The sequence below is a fragment of the Cupressus sempervirens genome, chromosome 9 (genome assembly GCF_028749045.1).
Source record: "Cupressus sempervirens isolate cs-2001-9-10 chromosome 9, ASM2874904v1, whole genome shotgun sequence".
Lineage (NCBI taxonomy): Eukaryota > Viridiplantae > Streptophyta > Pinopsida > Cupressales > Cupressaceae > Cupressus > Cupressus sempervirens.
In genome coordinates, this window is record NC_143126.1 from 513661541 (window position 1) to 513680530 (window position 18990).

General features: G+C 35.7%; 1 protein-coding gene across 2 annotated transcripts in view; it reads left to right on the top strand.

Moving 5' to 3' along the window:
- ARP2 (actin related protein 2) overlaps positions 1-18990 on the top strand; it is a 306387-nt gene that overhangs the window by 232053 nt on the left and 55344 nt on the right. For both annotated transcript variants that reach the window (XM_089800841.1, XM_089800842.1), the window contains one exon: positions 12798-12856. In XM_089800841.1, the coding sequence (XP_089656967.1) occupies positions 12798-12856 (59 nt within the window). The remainder of the gene's footprint in view (positions 1-12797; positions 12857-18990) is intronic.

An 18990-nucleotide genomic window follows, 5' to 3' on the forward strand; every position in this document is an offset into this window, starting at 1 on the left:
CTACTTTATCATTAGAAGGCTCGAAGAAGAAAAATGTTCAATGCAACTCTTGAGATAGGTTTGGTCATATGAAGTTGGAGTGTCATAAACACTTAGCTACTCAAGCCAAGCAATCTGGTTTACAGCCTCAAGTGCATGTTGCGAAGCACACTAGCAGGGTGAATCTTCCTATTATGACTTCATTGCTATAAGACTTGCAAATCATGTTAAATCCTCTACTTGGTATATTGATTGTGGTGCCTCTTGCCACTTCAGTCATCATCAAGATTGGTTCACAATTTTTCATCCACTCTAAGGTTCAATTATTTTGGAATGAGAGGAAGCATACACCATTGCTGGAAGATGCAATATACATATTCAGTCTAGAGGAAGGAAACTGATTTTCGTTGATGTGTACTATTTTCTTGGAATGGAACTCAATCTTCTCTTTGCTAGTCAAATTCCTAGACAAGCCCCTCAACTTGACATGACTTTAATTAAGTTCACATCAGTGAAATATCATTGATTGGGATACACATACTTCTGTTGTGGGTCTTGAGGATCATGGTTTATTTAGATATGTTTACTCTAGTGATTCTCAGGAGCTCGCTATGGCAGCCATCACTCCTTTGTTAGTAGACTTTGGCATCATCAATATGGGAGCTTAAATGTGAACTATCTTTCTTAGCTTGTTCGGGAAGATCTTGTCATTGAACTACCAAAGATTTAGACCTAGAACCTTGGAGTTTGTAGAACATTTCAAGTTAGGAAGAAGCGTTACACCCAGTTTTCAGATGACAACTTCTGGAGAGCTTCTAAGGTATTTATTATTGGTTCTAGGTGTTTATTAGTTTTTTTTAATGGTTTGACTCATAAAATGTGGGTGTGTTTCCTTAATAAAAATTTATATATGTTTTTTTTAATTTCAAAAGTTAAAAGCATTAGTAGAAAAAGAGTTTGGTAAACATATTGTTACTCTTAGAATTGACAATGGAGTAGAATTTTGTTCTCCTTCCTTCTCCCATTTTTGTGAACAATATTGCATAAAGCGCCAACGAACAAAATCCTATACCCTTCAAAATAACAATGTTGTTTTGCGTAGAAACTGTGTGATTACCGAAATGGCCTAGTCTATGCTTGAACACAACTGTTCCTAATAAATTTTGGGCTGAAGCAGCACACACTACTGTTTATCTTCTTAACTATTGTCCTCGAGTGGTTTTCGAGAAGCAGACTTTAGAAGAGGCTTGGTCAAGTCATAAGCTTAGAGTCAACCATCTCAAAGTTGTTGGCTCCACTATTTTGTTTGGATTCCTGATGCTAATTGCACTAAGTTAGATGCCAAGAGCTAGAAAACCATGCTCACCGACTATAGTGATAATGGTAAAACCTATTGCCTAGTTGACATCGAGACTAATTTTCTCGACTCTCATGTTTAGTCTTGATGTGGTCCTTGACAAGGAATGAGGGCCAATTAAGCTCTCTCCAACAATGAATTTAGAGGATCAATTTGTCCAGGCTCGAGACTTGGATATTCGTCTTCCATTATGTCCATCTAATTGGAGGTCTTTAGTTGAGGAGGCTCTAGTTGTTCTTGTTCCTGCCTCTCCACCAGTTCTTTCTCCCATAGGCTCGCCTAGACATGTATTCACACCACCTAATTTTCCTGAGGTATCATCCAATCTTTTGTTTGGAAATGATCACATTATACCTCTTGCTTCTGATGTTGGTATGCCTACTCTCTAACCTAAGTAATGGGCTAAGACAATAGGCGATCTTCATGATGATGAGCTCATCGATGGTAGAACTACTTAGAAGAAGTACAAATTTTCCGATTCTGTCAATTTTGCTCTCATGTCCAACATTCACAATGTGTATGACCCTCAAACATACATAGAGGCGGAAAGGATACTTGAGTGGGAAGAGGCTATGAAAATTGAGCATCATAGTCAATTGAAAATAATAGCCGTGTCTTGTCAGATCTTCCTTCAGGAAAGAAACCCATCAGATGCAAATGGATCTTCAAAGTGAAATAAAAAGCTGATGATACTTTAGGTAAATACAAGGCTCATCTTTGCTAAAGGTTTCTCTTAGTGTGAAGGGATTGATTATGAGGAGACCTTTGCTCTGACAACAAAATGAGCACTATCAACTTGCTTCTTGCAATGGTAGCGTAGTTGATGTAATGTCCCCTTTCGGGACTTTACTTTTTAATTGATCTTTGCTCTAACAAAAAAATGAGCACTATCAACTTGCTTCTTACAATGGCAGCTTAGTTGATGTAATGTCCCCTGTCAAGACTGGACTTTATTTATTAGTAGTTCTCGATTAGATTTTTTGTAGACTAGTTTCATATATTTTTCTCCATATTTCCCCCTCCCCCTTTCTTGATGTTAATATTCTGTATATAATTTTGTTCCGTAAAGCCATGTCCTTTAATAAATGATATTATCTTATTAATAATTATATTATATTAATTACATATACATATTATATTACCTATTTACTCAGTGTAACAAATCTATTTATTTATTTACACTCTAATTATATTCTATTTTATGATAATATTAAATACATGATCATATTAAACATTTATAGTAATTGTATGAAAAGAGGAAAATGTTATTTGTATTTGTTTATTAAATCTTTCTTAAAGGAGAAAATGTTATAATTAGGATTCTAAACGGGGGACATGATAGTTGATTGGAAAGTCCACCAAATGGATGTAAAAAATTCTTCCTCGATGATGACTTATAGGAAGAGGTGTACATGATGCAATCTCCTGATTCAAGATTGCTGGTAAAGAACACTAGGTTCTCAAACTAGTGAAAGAACTCTATGGTCTCAAAGAGGCTCCTCTCGCATGGTAGAAGAAAATTGATAACTACCTTATAGATCAAGGTTTCTAGAGGAGTCCTGATTCAAATCTATATGTCAAGACTACTAGTGGTCTTTTATAGTTATTTATGTTAATGATTTGATCATGACTAGCAAATCAACATCTTTCATTCTAGAAATCAAACAAAAGATCTGCCAATTGTTTAACATGATTGACCTTGGGCTTCTATACTAATGCCTAGACGTTGAGGTTTGGCCACAATCACATGGCATATTTATCTCTTGATCTAAATATGTTAGGGTTTCTCTTGACAAATTCAAAATGTAGGATTGCAGACTTGCATCTACACCTATGGAGGTTGGTCTATAGTTGTTAGCCAAATTTGGTTATTCTGTTAAGAATGAATCTGCATTTAGGCAAATAGTGGGTAGTTTGATCAGTCTCACTGCCACTAGACTTGATCTCAAATTTGCATGCATATCTTGCTTCATGACAACTCCTACTTCAGATTACTGGCCTGGAGTGAAGTGCATCTTGCTCTATGTCAAGGGCACACCAGACATTCGTATCTTCTATGGACGAACCAAACATCCATGACATCCATGACTAACTAGTTACACAAATTCGGATTGAGGAGGCTTTGGTGGTGATAAAAGATCCACTTCTGAATGTCTTTAGTTTGGGCACAGGTGCCATCTCTTGGACTAGTAAGAAGTATCAGGCAATATATCTTTCCTTAATGGAAGGTAAAGATCAAGGAATAGTCAAAGTAGGTTGTAAGGTAGTCTAGTTTCATAAGATGCTTTCTGACATCCATATATCTCAAGTAGACCCTTCACCTCTCTTTTGTGACAATCAAGGGGTCCTCAAATTTGCTAAAGTTGTAGACTTCCATGAGTGCACTAAGCATATTGACATTCATTGTCATTATATCAGATATTTGGTTAAAGATGGATATTTGGATTTATAGTTTGTACTTACAGTACATCAAACTATTGATATTCTTACCAATTTCCTACTTCGAGAGAAGTTTATCAAATTTAGGAGGCATCTTGTTGTTTTTGATTAGTTGACCATCAAGGGAGGCTATAAAATTAAAATTCCTAAGTTCGATTATTTTTATATCTAGTGGTCACTTCTAGATATTGTAAATATCTTGTATAATAGCTTCTTTCTATTATTTGTATGTTTCTTATAGAGACACCTCTCTTGTAAAATCTATATGAACGATTCATTCTTGGTAAATAATAAATCCAATGTTTCACCAAATTACTTCTGTAATAGTAGGGTATGGTCGTAAGTGCTATATGGGTGTGTCATATACCAAACAAGCATTAAGTTTCTTGAAAAAAACTAACTAAAATGGCCGATGCTATCCTACGAGACTTGTTAGGTTTCAGAGTCTTGGAGATTCAATGAGTTTTGCAAGCACCTGACTATTGAGTCTTTGTCATGACCCCTCCTAAAGAGAATCCTATGAATATAACTGGATAAAATATAATAATAATTCTATTATCGATCATTCAAAAAATAATAATAATAATATTGATAAATACTTATAATCTATTTATTCTACTTAATTATTTTATAATAATATAAATTTATATTATCATAATAATTACGACATCTTCAATAATATACATTAATGTCTATATTTTAACATTTAAATATAGCCCAATAAATATATATAAAATCAAAAAAGGACCCAACCCATACATATGGTTTAACGTATGAAATACTAATAACCGACTCACACATATGATTTCACATATGAAATACTAATTAACAAGTCCGATGAACCTAATCCAACTGCTATGTGAAGAATCACGTCCCGTTCTAGTCGAGGCATCAATGATATTTAATGGGAAAAGAAATGAAGGGGAAAACCCACATTCAAAAAATCATATCAAGATCTAAATATTCCATCGAAATTTGTATCTAAGGTCATTCATTGAATCTCATTGAAGGGATACGAAGGACGTGCGATGAAGTGCAGATGGTGCATATCGAATATGGCCAACATTTAAGAGGCATGGAAATTAGAATTTGCAAATACGATAGACATGTCATCTCCAAGTCACGTTAGCATATAGCGGTATGTGGAATAAAGGTAAGATAGCATATCCAATATTATAGACATATGCAAGACCAAAATATATTCACAAGTCCACGCAAATGAAATGTTAAATAAACATTAAGTGGGAAAAGGATAAAGAGGACCCTTAGATAAAGAATATTAATATAAGTTTGATTTACAATAAAGGGGCATAAACCCATAAAAGGAAGTTGTATAAACTAATATATTATTAGGAAAGATTATATTCCTAATTATTTTATCCTATACATAAAACTATCATTCATAATAATATTCAAGAATTTGGAAACCCTTGAGGATAAGTACTAATTTTATGTACTTCCAAGTATAGAACACATACCTGAAGTTATTTATAAGAATTATTATCAAGATTTATAAGAATAAGGAAGCGAATAATATAATGTCCTAAATCGGACATTACAATCTTGTAGACTTGTTTGGGGTCATTTCCCTCGAGCGTTGCCTAGTGTAAAATATTTTGGGTGTTTCTTCGAACTATTGTATCCAGTTCTTCAACATCTAGGGTATGCATTGATGTTGTCCTTGATGATTAACTCTAAATCCTTAGGGTTGATTCACCACTCCTATTGGATTATTTTTACTTTCTCAACTAGCGAAGATAGTGGTGATCTACCCAAACAATAGGCATATTTCTAGTGGGTTTGCTAGTTCCTTCGTTGGGCCTACACTTATTGGTGGAATTATTAAGAACCAACACAAATAAGGATCTGCTAGTCCCTCCCATAGACCCCAAGTTTTCGATCCATTTCCTTGTAGGTCTAGATGCAGTTGCTGTTTTGAATAAACTCCATTCAAGTCCTATATTTTTCCAATAAGTTCATATGGCAGAATTTGTGATGAATTGCTTGTGAACAACAGCAAAATTTTGTGAATAAGATTTCTAGCTTCTTTTGTTGCTCCTTAGATTTCTGTAAATTATTTTGTAATGTAATTATGTATATTAATATTAATTATATTAACTTTTATAGTATTATACTAAATTTAAATTATTACATATTATAATGATTAGTTATTTAACTTAATTATTATACTATATTGTTGTGTATTAATTTTGTAATGTTATTAGTGATTTTTTAAAACTTAATTATATATAATAATATTTATCATTTCTTAATAATTAGTTTTGTATGATTTTTTTATTGGAAAAAGGAGGGTTAAAAAATTATTCAAATCAAATCATAGAATATAAAGCATTAGGCCCAAGGCCAAAACATGATCACTTGACAACTTAAGAAGAAGAACCAAACCCACAAAGGGTAAACTGCACAATTTTGTTCTCCATAATTAACCTATCCAACATCTCCAAATACTTTAGCCTCAAAAGGTTCCAATCATCCACATGCCACCCTTTCCAGGTTCTTAGAAGCCCATATTGCCAAACAATTGACAACTTTATTCCATTCCCAAGGAATATGATAGAAGGAAATATGATCTAATGAATAACACAAATTTGAGATACGTTTAATCACCACAACTTTTTCTGATTAGCCACATCTAGAGGTTTTGCATTAAGCGTACCAATTTTAATTTGCTAATTAGACTCAAACAATCTTTTTCTAGCCAAGAGAGTACCCTTTTCAATAGCCCGAAGAATAGCTATAGCCTCCATAAAATTATTAGAGCAAAATCCTTTATAGGTAGAGAAGATGAAAACAACACTTCCATTTCTATGCTTACCAAATCCATTAGTCCCCAAATTTATAGGATTTTCTCACATCTCCATTTCCACTTTCAGGGTGATTAGATTGAGATCATGTCCTCCTATACTTTTTGGAGGTGAAGTTCTCCAGACCCCATTTAAGCTTGAGACCTGCTATGCAGCCCCGAGTCAACAAAGGGCTTGCTTCCTTGGCTATGCTTGAAAGACAATGCTTCAAACATCACTTCTAGGATACCATGACGAAGATGTCCCTCATGGACTCCTTGGCCGGATTGATTGTCATCTGCAGCTTGGTTTTATGGGGCCCTCTCTCATGGAGTTTGATTGGGCTTCGGTCAAGAGAGTCTAGATCTTCTTTCTTCGACGCATTCTCATATATCATCGGTCCACGTTGCATAGCATCATCTTAGCCAAATTCAATGCTCATCCCTTCTGACTTGAGACTATCTTTGATCTAGTTTGTTTTTTTCCATCGACTTTGAGGCTTTGCTGATTCCTCTGGGAATCGCCCTAGATGCTCTTACTTGGCTTATTGCTCTTTGGAGGTAATTGCGGGGTTTGACCTAACTGACAAGGCTCATTGTTGGTTCACCCAAGCCTTTGCTCTTCTTGGTTCATTTGGGATCACGATTGATCACCTCCTTCCCTTTTAGTTCTCTCAGGATGCCCCTGCTCACCTCTTTTCATCTCGATAGGAGTTGAATTAGCACATTTGGACTGAGGTGGAGCAACCCTCTAAGGAGTTTCCATCCGAGGATGGCCTTCTATGCTGAGCACTGTATGAGTATCCAGGATGGGATCATTGTTCGTCCCTCAATTCCTCACCACCGCTGCACTTATGCCTTTTGCATCTCCTTGGGCTCCTTCATGGTGGGCTCCCATCGGCTATTCATTCAGACCGATCATCAAATTGGTAGAACAGAAAAGATTTTCTGCCCTTGGCCTCTTTGGGAGGTGGATCCAGAGACCCATTTTGTTTTTCATTGTCCCATCTACTATGAGATCAGGGGGAGATTCTATTGTTTGTTCAAAGGGTGTTTAAGTGTGTCCTTTCTTCAATTTTACTAATCAACAGTGTCTTTCTCTTGTAGGAGGCCTGCAGCTTCGTGATCACACTCTTGAGGTTTAGTTCTCTCTGAGATAGAGATAGACTCTGGACCAACTCATCAACTCTTTCGCTTGTGGGCCTCCAACTCGGGGGATGAAGAGGTCTCTTGGCTATTCTTCAAAACACACCAGATTTCTGAGACCTCGCAAAGGGTACACTCAATACCATCATCCTCTGTCCCATGGCTCCTTGGGACGACCCAAGGCTCACCCTCCCAGTCTACACGCTTCGATTTTGGACTACTCATGTGTGAGGAGGTCTTAGGGTTTTCTTGTTCTTTCATTTTGGTTTCTTGTTTTGTCTTTCAGCTTACATCATTTGCTATAGCCACTAATGGCTATGGCCTTGTTGTATGTGTTTCAGTCCCTTAAACTTGTTTGTGGTCTATTGTTAGACATTAATAAATTTATCTTATCTTATGTAGATGACCCATCAATATTAATCTCTAAGACTCTGTCAAGAGGATGGAGCCACCTTTCTTCTTTATGAATTTTCTGTTTGGACTCCTTCAATCTCCTTCTAATAGGGGGGCTTGTCTATTGCCAACTAAATTCAAATTCCTTATAGCAGTTAGATCATTGTGATCTACTTTATCTTATCTTATGTAGATGACCCATCAATATTAATTTCTAAGACTTTGTCACGAGGATGGAGCCACCTCCCTTCTTGATGAATTTTTTGTTTGGATTCCTTCAATCTCCTTCTAACAGGGGGGCTTGTCTATTGCCAACTACATTCAAATTCCTTGTAGTAGTTAGATCATTGGGATCTACAGGTCTAGTAACGTCGCATTTTGTAAGAATAGTTTCTAGAAGCCTGTAAACAAGTTTTCTCCATACAAGACCACTCACTATTTCTAAATCTTCAAAGATCCTTCTATTCCTTTCCAACCATAAATTCCAAACGATGAAAGTTGAACCAAGAAGCTAGGCAACCTATAGAAAAGAGGACTTAACTAGAGGACAACCTAGTCTATCCATGCATGGTTCCATGCACTCTACCATAGGTGAGCCAAATCTCTCTTGTAAGAGCACTAGAAAAATAGATGAGAACACATTCCTTGCTTTTCTTATAAAGGACACACCTAGACAGGTCTGGGAAGCCTCTCTCCCGTAAATTGTCCTAGGTGAGGCATTGACTCGGAAAACCGACCAAAGAAAAAAGTTACGTTAGGCCGAAAGAAGCAATTTCAAACATGTTTCCACCACAACATTTCCCTCTAGTCATGCAACTACCTATCCAACTCTTGGTTTCTAGAGGAAACAATAAATTTGCCTTTCAGATTAGGACCCCAAACTAGAATATCTCTTTCCTAAAGAAAGTTACACAATCTCCTAGACAAAATCTCAACTAGCTCTTGATGACTTTCTGAAGTGCCACCTATTCTTCACTCTTGAGGATCCTTCCAAGAAGTCACTTGTACATGGCCCTTGAGAATAACAAGCTTAAAATCTACCACTCTATTCCACCCAACCTTAGCATAAATATCACAAAGAGGCTGAAGGTGAGGAAATTGAGAAATAATCAAGGAGTAACCATCCCAAGGATTAGTTACATTAATATTTATTAGTTATATTAATATAACTAATGGTATTATACTAATATTAATTATATTAATTTCAATAATAACACACTAAATTTATATTATTTAATATTATAATTATTAGTTATTTCAAATATTTATTATAGTATAACATTGCATATTAATTTTATAATGTAATTAGTGGTATTCATTTTTGACTTAATTATATATAGTAATATTTATCATGGTTACAACACTACGAGTTTTTTGTAGGACTCACAAAGTCTAGATGCCAAATTGGTTCTGGGCTCAAACTCGTCCAAATCGGACCGAGTCTGGGCTGACTCACTGAGTCTTGAGCTTGGGACTTGGCTGCAGTGACAACAGAAACAAAGTGAAAAAAGCCATTTTTTTAATCCATCTACTTTGACTTTTTGGTTTTATACTTTCTCTCAAAGACGAAAGACTATTCTTTCATTTGCAAACACAAGGAAGAGAGGAAAAAAATGGATTAGAGAAAAATATTGGGGTTTTAGAGAACAAACCAGCAGATCAATGGGGTCTCAGATATTGATTGCTGATTGTTTGTGCAAGTTAGTATCTTGCATTTGTGCTACACATCTTGGGCACTGACACATCTCCTATCATTTTAGAGGAGCTTGATCCATAGGTAGAGTGGAACATTGAGGTTTTTGATCCTTTCTTTACTGATGAAGACTTGGAATGGGTTGATCTTTTGGATCCAGAAAAGGAGGCTAGAGAACATGGAGACATATTGGAGGGCCCTGGGACTGAGAGTGAGGATGATGTGGATGTTATTGAGGCTGAGCCTCAGACAGAAGCAAAATTCTTGGCTGACACAAGCAAAACTCTTGGCTGCAAAATCTTCAAGGAACTATCTTAGGTGTACACATAGTTAGGTTGTGGGCTCAACCAGTCACTAATATAGGCTAGTCGGAGTCTTAGTCTTCTAGGCTCTAGCTTTTATTTTGATTTATGTTCTGAACTTCCGATTCCATGGATTTCATATTCAATGAATATTGTAGAAATTAGACAGTGACACTATTTATATTTCTAATGTGTTAGCTTAACTTAATTGTGTCTTTAAGGTTAATTTATTAAATGATGCATGCAAAAGATGTTAAATCTTTAAAAATATTTGAATTTTTTGGGTTTCTCAATTTGTCGAGTCTTTTCCGAGTCCGGACGTTAAACGAGTAAACAAGCCTCTCTGTAGCCCTGCTAACTCTGACACTTCTCCAAGTGAGCAGCAGACTTGGCATTCCTTTTATAGAGAGTTTTTCACCCCCATACTATGTTGGGCTATTTGTGAATTCGCATGAATCTACCATTTTTACTCAAGCTGGCAGATCTTTTAATAAAATTTGTAATGACTATTGCAAGACAGACTCGACTTAGATCTATACTATAGCAAACTTTACACTGGTAGCTGAATAGAAAAACAAAATTTTATTTTCTTTTATCAGTTTCTGTTTCCCTTGGTGAGTGGGCAGATGTCTGCTTGAGACTGATGCCTTTTCCCTTTTCGATATGGATACCGTTTTTTTTTTTGCAAATTAAAAGAAAACTGGAAATACATAAAAATCTTTGTCCCATATAAACTAGTTACTAATGTGTATTTTTTCAGCGCCCAACGTGATCTTGGACGAACCACATTGCTGAGAGGAGAGGGTTTTTATCCTCAACTTCAGCCTTTTGGGTTTTTGTCGTCAAGGCAATCATTGAGGTATTTAGTGTCATTGGAAGGAATTTAGCCATAGGCTCAAATATCTAAAGAGGAATAAACAGTCTTCAAAATCTTCTCGTCTCTTTTCCTCAACCTCGTTTTATAGGCTCCGATGGAACTTTCCGAATAATATTTTTAAAAATCTTTTTGATTAAAATAGCATTTCTTTTGTACTTAGCTGCCACAAAATAAAAATGATCCTTAAATACCCATTTATTAATAATAGAATATTAGTTGCACTTTATTAATAAAACAAAGTTATTTTGAGCTACTAAATATTCAAAGTCTAATTAATCTGATTACAGAAAAAGGTGACATGACACAGCAAGATGAATTTGCATTGTTTGCAATGTATCTTTCATTGAATCGGTTTTTAATAGTTGATGCTGTCAATATGAGTTTCAACATATGCCTTCCAATCATTGAAGGATTTTGTAGTGTCCCCTTTTTGGGATTGCCCTAAGTTATGCCTAGTAGAAAATAGAACTATTGCAGGTTATATATATATATATATATATTCAGGCTGCTGTTGCAATTTAGACAGATCTGATTTAGTATTGCTTCTTTCTTGGGATGCTGATTGCTTCTCTTTTGGATTTAGCATAAATCGATGTAATATGTGTGCATCCTTTAATATAAGAGTAAAGTTTGGTTTGACACAGTTTTTATTTGTTTAGTGGCATGCCTGATGTCTAATAATGTGTATCATTTCATAATTATATAGGGAATGAATTGAGCAATGTGTTTGACCTATTTGCGTATAATAGTACCTATCCTTCAAATTTTGTATTTTTTTCTTATTAATGAAAAGGTAAAACAGAGCTATGTGCACATAATAGTGCCTATCCTTATATTTTTGTATTTTCTGCTTACCAAAGTTAGATCAAATAGATGGACATATGCCTTCTCCCTGGACTGAGAGATTTACTCCTACAAGATTTCGTGCATTTTAATTTCCTAGCTTGATATATTGATTGAAGTTACGAATCTCAACTTATGAATACTCAAATTTCATTTTAAAAATGATCTTGTCAACAGTTATAGAGTTACCCAAGGTGCTTTACAGAAAGTTCATGACAAAATGCCTTCATCTGATAAGTCAGCAATTAATCGCTTAATTTCTTTAGTAACCTGAACGGTGAAAATTCTGAGATTTCTTCAAATGAAGCTTTTGACTAATTCAAGGATTTGCTTTGGTATACTGAAATTCGTACAGCTTGGCAACTTGAACATGTAGAGAGCAAACTATTTACCTTTCTGTTAAACAACAGCTTGGTGGGTATAAGCCAGTCAGGATTTAGTATAGTAATGACTGACCTCAACATTTTATGCTTGTATATAGATTCATAGATAACTGAAATATACCCCCAAAAAACATTTAATGCTTTTATATAAACAACTGAAATAGGGTGCTTTAAATTTTATGCTCTGATCTTGATTCATGGTTAGATTATAATACTGAACAGACTAGTAGATATATGCAATGACAAATCCTTTCTTCTTCATTGTCTTTTAGCAAAATATATTGTTTTACCATAATTAGGCCGTTACCAGTTTCTACATGGAGAGGAGTGAGTTGCTAAAGCATCTTGTAGTTTTTGCTAGACTAGTTTGATATGTGGAAGAGTTTAATTGTTTTTCAATGACTAAGCATCTTCTGTTTCTAATGGGGTGATTGATCATTGACTTTATCCTATGCCTATACTCTTTTTCCATAGAAATAATTAATGATTTATTTACAAACTAGATGGACTTTGTTATCTGAAATCACCCTCTAATCTTAGATGACAAAAATACTTACAATAATGACTTGTTTCTTGTCATAGCTCTACCAACACATTGTTCTTAGTGGAGGAAGTACAATGTATCCTGGCTTGCCAAGCCGGTAATATTTTGACTCTATTCTTCAGCATGTGCATAATGTTTTCAGTACTAGTTTAATCTGTAAGGCTTTCCATATTTAATATGCTTTTGTTAACTCCAGTTATGTTTCCATTGGAGAATTTTTATTTAGTGTCATTTTCTAATGGGAAGCAAATACGTGAGGAAATTACACAGTTAGTGATACTATAAATTTCATGATAGATCAACAGTCCATGCATGGTTTTACATGATGAGGGTCAGATTTCCGAAGAATAAGACAAAGCTCAAAACTGTAGTTCTAGAATCTTAGTGACAATATATGATTATTAAGGTATATTCCATATTTCGTGCTGGAAATACAGTATATTTTGTTGTAATAAAAATTCATAAACATATTTACTAGAAATGAAGTGTTCTGAAATTCTGTGGGATGTGTAAATGAAATTTTGATGTCTCTGCCTGAAAAAACCCAGGTACAGCTTCATATATTGTCAATATATCCAGGGAGCCCCTTGGGACTATTTTAATGTTTCCCATATTCTGAAACATACAGGATTAGAGGATAGAGACAGAACATCTGTCCCTCTCCGTCCCTGGCACTGGTGCCATTTTAAAACTTTGTTGGGGACATAATTGAGATGCACACACTCCTCACACCAAGAAACCCACAATTTAGGGGATGTTCCCAATGATGTCACTCTTTGGGAATGTAAATAGCTTAGCTCTTATGCTGAAGAATTCTGATATGGTTTTTTGAAATTGATTGTTTTGCAATTTTTTAAGTTTTAGAATAATTTGTTTTTTTTGGTTTTTTAGAAATGGAAATAGTTACAATGCATAGGTAAAGTAGAATGCAACTTCAGACTTTGCTTCATTCACTGTGCAATTGTATGCCACATATCAAAATGATGCATCACACATTTAATTTCAGAAATATTAGGGAACCTGATAAGGCAAACTGTGATGTTGATATCCTCAGGATGACTATGCAGCAACCCAAATGAAGAACAGAAGTTGATAGGAGTGCTGGAATGTGTCACGATGACCCTTTGATGTAATCATAGCTTCTGATACTTGACGTTGTTGCCGGGCATAATTATATTGTCGTCATAAATATGTTGTTAATTGTTAAGTATGTCATTGATCGTGATGATTCAGCTCGCACCACCTTGGGGTTTATATGTACACTCTCAGAGGAAATTTATGGCATCATTGTTATGTTTATCATTGTGTATGGAGTCGTAATTGGATGTAAACATGAATGGCATTAATGAAAGAAATAGCAGTTCTCTACTATTGCATTGCTGTTTATTGTATCTGTACATTTCTTCTATTTGTAGTATACATTAATTCACTTTACTTGTAGCAGTAAACATTTGGTGTTGTTGCCTCTATGACCTCGAGAAGTAATAGAGCGTGGATGGCGAAGGGAAAGCAATGGGCCAGCCAATAAACTACAATGGAAGTAGCCACCAAGATGAGGAAAACCCATTACTCTTTGAAGGCGAACAAGTGTTGGCATTCAACTTTGTTGCATTACTGCTGGCATCCATCGAAACTCATGTTAGGAGGGAAGCTGCACTCGAAGAGGTCTCAAAGATTTTTGTGCGGAGTGCTCTCAAAGTGAGTCCTGCAATGGACCAATTGAGGTGCCATCTCTCTCAATTGTTTGCACAAACCTTCTTGGCCCTTCAAAACCATCGAGAGCATGTCAATTGTGAGAACTAAAGGCAATAAATTCTCTGAGACTACCATCACTGAAGGGAAGAAGAGGCGTGCGATGAAAACTGTGGGAAGCAAAACAAGAACTAAACCTTGGGAAGGGAAATAGAAATAAAAGAGAACACAAGAGTTTTACAATTATTCTGGACTAGTGACATGTAATGTACACGAATAATGCATTAATAAAGTGTTTTTGTTCATATCATGTGTTGTTTTATTTGCATGTAGAAGAAGAATTAATGCCAACTTTGTTAACTAAAGATAAAAGAAGAAAAGAAGATATAAACGAGAGTGAGGCTATTCAGATGGCATTGTCATTGCAACAAGTCGAACAAAGGTGATGGTTGAAGAGGCTTGTCGAGGGATTACCTGAAGGGGTAGTAGAGGAAAACCAAATCGTGGTCACAAAAGGTGAGGAGTTTGGTAGAGAACTTGAAGAGGAGTTTGGCGAAGAAGAACATTGTCGGGTGCAAGGAGGGGAAGATTTGATTGAAGAGACTACATGTAGGTTCAAAAACCTAACTCTCAGCCCACACACAGAGGCCAGGGAAGGTTGAAGGAACAAGGGAGAGGAGGCCAAGAATAGAGGCATTGGGGGTACTTGTGCAGTCATGAGTGTTAGAGGGACATAGGGGCACAAGAATCAAAGAAATCTTTCTGGTTTGAATACTTCCAGTTTGGCAATACCTAGCTTGGGGACACCAACACTGACGGTAACCAAAACCGTTATAAAGTCACAAAAGGAAAAACCACCTAAGTTTATAGGCAATGGGAAAGAGGATTATACGACACTGCAAAACATGTGAAACTATTTAGACTGCTAATGGAGTAACACAACAAGATGAATGGATGAAGCAATTTTCAGCAACATTATGTGGAACGGCCGTGGATAGGTACTTTGATGCTAGTCAAACAAAAATCTCTACATGGGCAAATCTTAAAAAGGAATTTTGAATCGAGTTCCAGCTTCTTCAGGACAATAATTTGATTGTAGCTGAAATCTACAGCATGAAGCAAGTGAAGGATGAAACTGCCTAATGCATCATGTGCCAATTTCCATCCATGGTAGGCTCCCACAAGCCCTTGCACAACATTTGAATCAAGATTCTTCATGCTCAACAACTGCATCTTCCAGGCGTCTTTATCCCATTTCTGTAATGTTCCCACTATTAGCATTAGTATGGGACAAGTAATAATTGCAAAAATCTTTGGCAGGATGACAATAAATCAAATCAAAATGTTCTATCCACTATGATTTTATATATTTAACATTCGTAACAAATGTTCTCCACCAAGATTATCTTGGATCATGTTATGGCATTCACAACGAATGCCCTACACCAAGTTTACGCTTGGATCATTCTATGACATTCACAATGAATGCCCTCCACCAAGTTTACACTTGGATCATATTGTGACATTCGTAGTGAATGTTCTCCACCAAGTTTACACTTGGATCGTATTTCGACATTCTAATGAATGACCTCCACCAAGTTCAACTTGTATCATAAGAATTGTATCCATTCAATACTTCATAAATAATATATAACTCTTTATCATAAATGTATTACAATTATTCATTCTATCAAAAATGCATATTTCATATATACCTATATTATCTTGTTAGAGAATATGTATTTTACTATTATACATTACCTTGGTGTTCACACAGGGTCCAAGGTTAGTAACCCTTTAAACTCCATGTAGATTCCACTTATGACAGATCATTTAGTGGATTACCAATGTGGGTGTGTGAATATGCTGGTTGGTACGTTGTCCAAGTTGTACATGTCAGTGGGGTTTGGTGTGTCCTTGCGCCTCATGTCTTCAACCTTATTTCCCTTGTTTGCATGCAGGGTCCCACTTGCCTACGCAACCTTCATTGTTTTTTGGTTTGAATTCTAGTCATGTCCACAATGAGGTGGACCCTTGGACTATTTCTGTCCACCAATATTTGGTGCTGACGTGGGCTTGTTATATCCTTTGTTTATCCCTTTGATGTGATAGGTCTTTTCTTGAGTGTGCAAGTTAATGATTTCTATATCCCTTAATCAATATCCATGTCGCTTTATATATGTACGCCTATTCCATGGTCGTGCGTTGTAACTCCTTGACTCAAGACTCCTTACTTGTTTGAATTATGTCATTGAACTTCAAATATGGACATTTATTTAAATTGTCATATATTAAATATTATTATAATCATTTTTTATTATTTTCCCATCATTACATATAGGTAATAATTTGATATGATATTTTGAGTTATTTTATGGATTTGTTTTTTGTCAATGCAAATGGTTGAGAAATTTAAAATGATTATTGAGGTACGATGGTTTATTAAGAACGAATTGAATACATATATTTGTATTAAAATAATATTTAAGTTACATTATGGGGTAATGACAATTTCATCCTCACAATTTGGTCGACATAATTAGGTAGGAGACCCATACACAAACATACATTGATTCCACTCGAGGGACCCTTGTGATGTCTGCTAGTGTAGGATTCACTTCATCTTTTGTAGCTTTCATGTTGTCCTCGAAGATCTTCAACATTATTTCTAGATCCTGGTTCCCTTTTTCATATTGTGGTATGCTAGTTGGATTAATCATCTTCATGTCTTTAATAAGGCTATCAGAGATTTGTTTTATTTCCCTCTCAATGGTCCGAGCCCCTACAATTGCAAACTTGTGCATTGAGCACATCCAGTTCATATTCTTTTTTAAGATGTACATCATGGCTGCATCAACAACCTTATGGGGGTTCTCTATTAGAAACCTAACGACACCATATTCTTCTATTTATGAAATCTAGATGATTATTGCAGTCCACTTTGCTTCCTCAGCTTCCCAAATTGGTAATTGTGTCTAAACCTCACCTAGTAGAGTTTCTATTACATTGAAGACCGTAATTAGGTTCTTAGATGTACTTTGCTCCGTCGTTGATCACACCATCTATCTAGTCATCCATTGCGGCTACCACCAATTTTCCCTTTTGTAGTTGGTTCAGTAATCTTTTGTTATCCAGGGAGTTTGGATCAAAAGTTTCTACTGCTTGCACCAGGGGTAATGCTCCATGCCCTCAGAGGTAATCAATATAGTTGGCCATGACACTTATTATTTTCTTCAGTTTCCTCTTTTCTTTGGCATCTTTCTGTGACTGCATGAGCATATGTTGAGTCGAATGTTCCAACCAATGCTTTTTGGTCTCTCTGTTTAGCACACCCAGAATTACTTTGGTTATCTCAAAATTGTTGACATCCAATTCATTAGATTTCTCTTTAGGTTTGTAAAGAGTGACTTCTGTGACAACCTCACCTATTTTTGAATTTGTAACAAGCTCTGTTGCATTCTTCACTCTTTTTGGCTTGGGAGTTCTCATGGTATACTTACTTACCATGTCATGAAGTGGTATGGATATGAGAACCAGGCTACGCTTTTGACTCACTAAACTGGTTCTAATGAATCTTCTCTCCTCTATATCTTTAGTTGGGGTCAGTATTGTATCTATCACTTGGACAACGTTTTCCATCACTTCTTGAATTTGTTGTTCATCATCCACAATTACAACATTTTGTTCCTTGTCTTTATCCAGATTGACATTGCCAGCTTCCTAAGTTGCCATCTTTCTTTGTCTTTGAGATTTAGTCGTGGACCTAGTCCTTTGTACTATAGGTTGATTTTCAAATGGTTTAAAAACTAATTCCCTCAAACCTCTTTTTCTACCTGCATGGTCAATGGAAAGAATTTCGTTAGAAACAAGGGAACATTTTTATCTATCTTTTTTGACTATTTTGTGGGTGTTGTGTCCTTTCTCTTCTGTTATAACTAGGCTTTAGTGTGCTAGACAACAGTTTTGGTTCTTTGAAAAATATCATATTCTTCATTCTAAATCCAATCAATAGTAGGTAGAGTTATTCCCCCTAGTTTCATATAGCTTGGTTCAACATTCAAACCATCATCCTGTACCCCATTTCTCTTTATTTTCAATTGGAGTGAGGTCACTTGAGATAATAGGAACCTGGAGTGATCTCCTTTGTACACTTCTCTTTCATTGGGGCAGTCTTCGTAGTAATCCTCGAGGTGAGAAGAGGGCATAATCTGACCTTCCAATTCAAGTGCTTTTCTTGCAAATCCTTTACTATTAAAACTTCTTCTCTCTTGGTAGAATTTAAAATAAAAACTACAAAAGTCTTGTCCAATGTTGATAGCATCTTCAATCATTTTACAAGAAAGTTTACCAAACTTAACAAGAAACACTGTATCCCACTCCTTCTCAGAAAGAAATCTTTTAACCATAGTGGCTAATTGTCTGCATACTTTAGCTAGCACAAAATAGTCCAAGGCACACCTAAGCAATCTTATGGGTTCCTCTTCAAAATCCCCTACCTTGATGTAGGTGATATTAGGAAATTGAATAAAAATGTTGCCA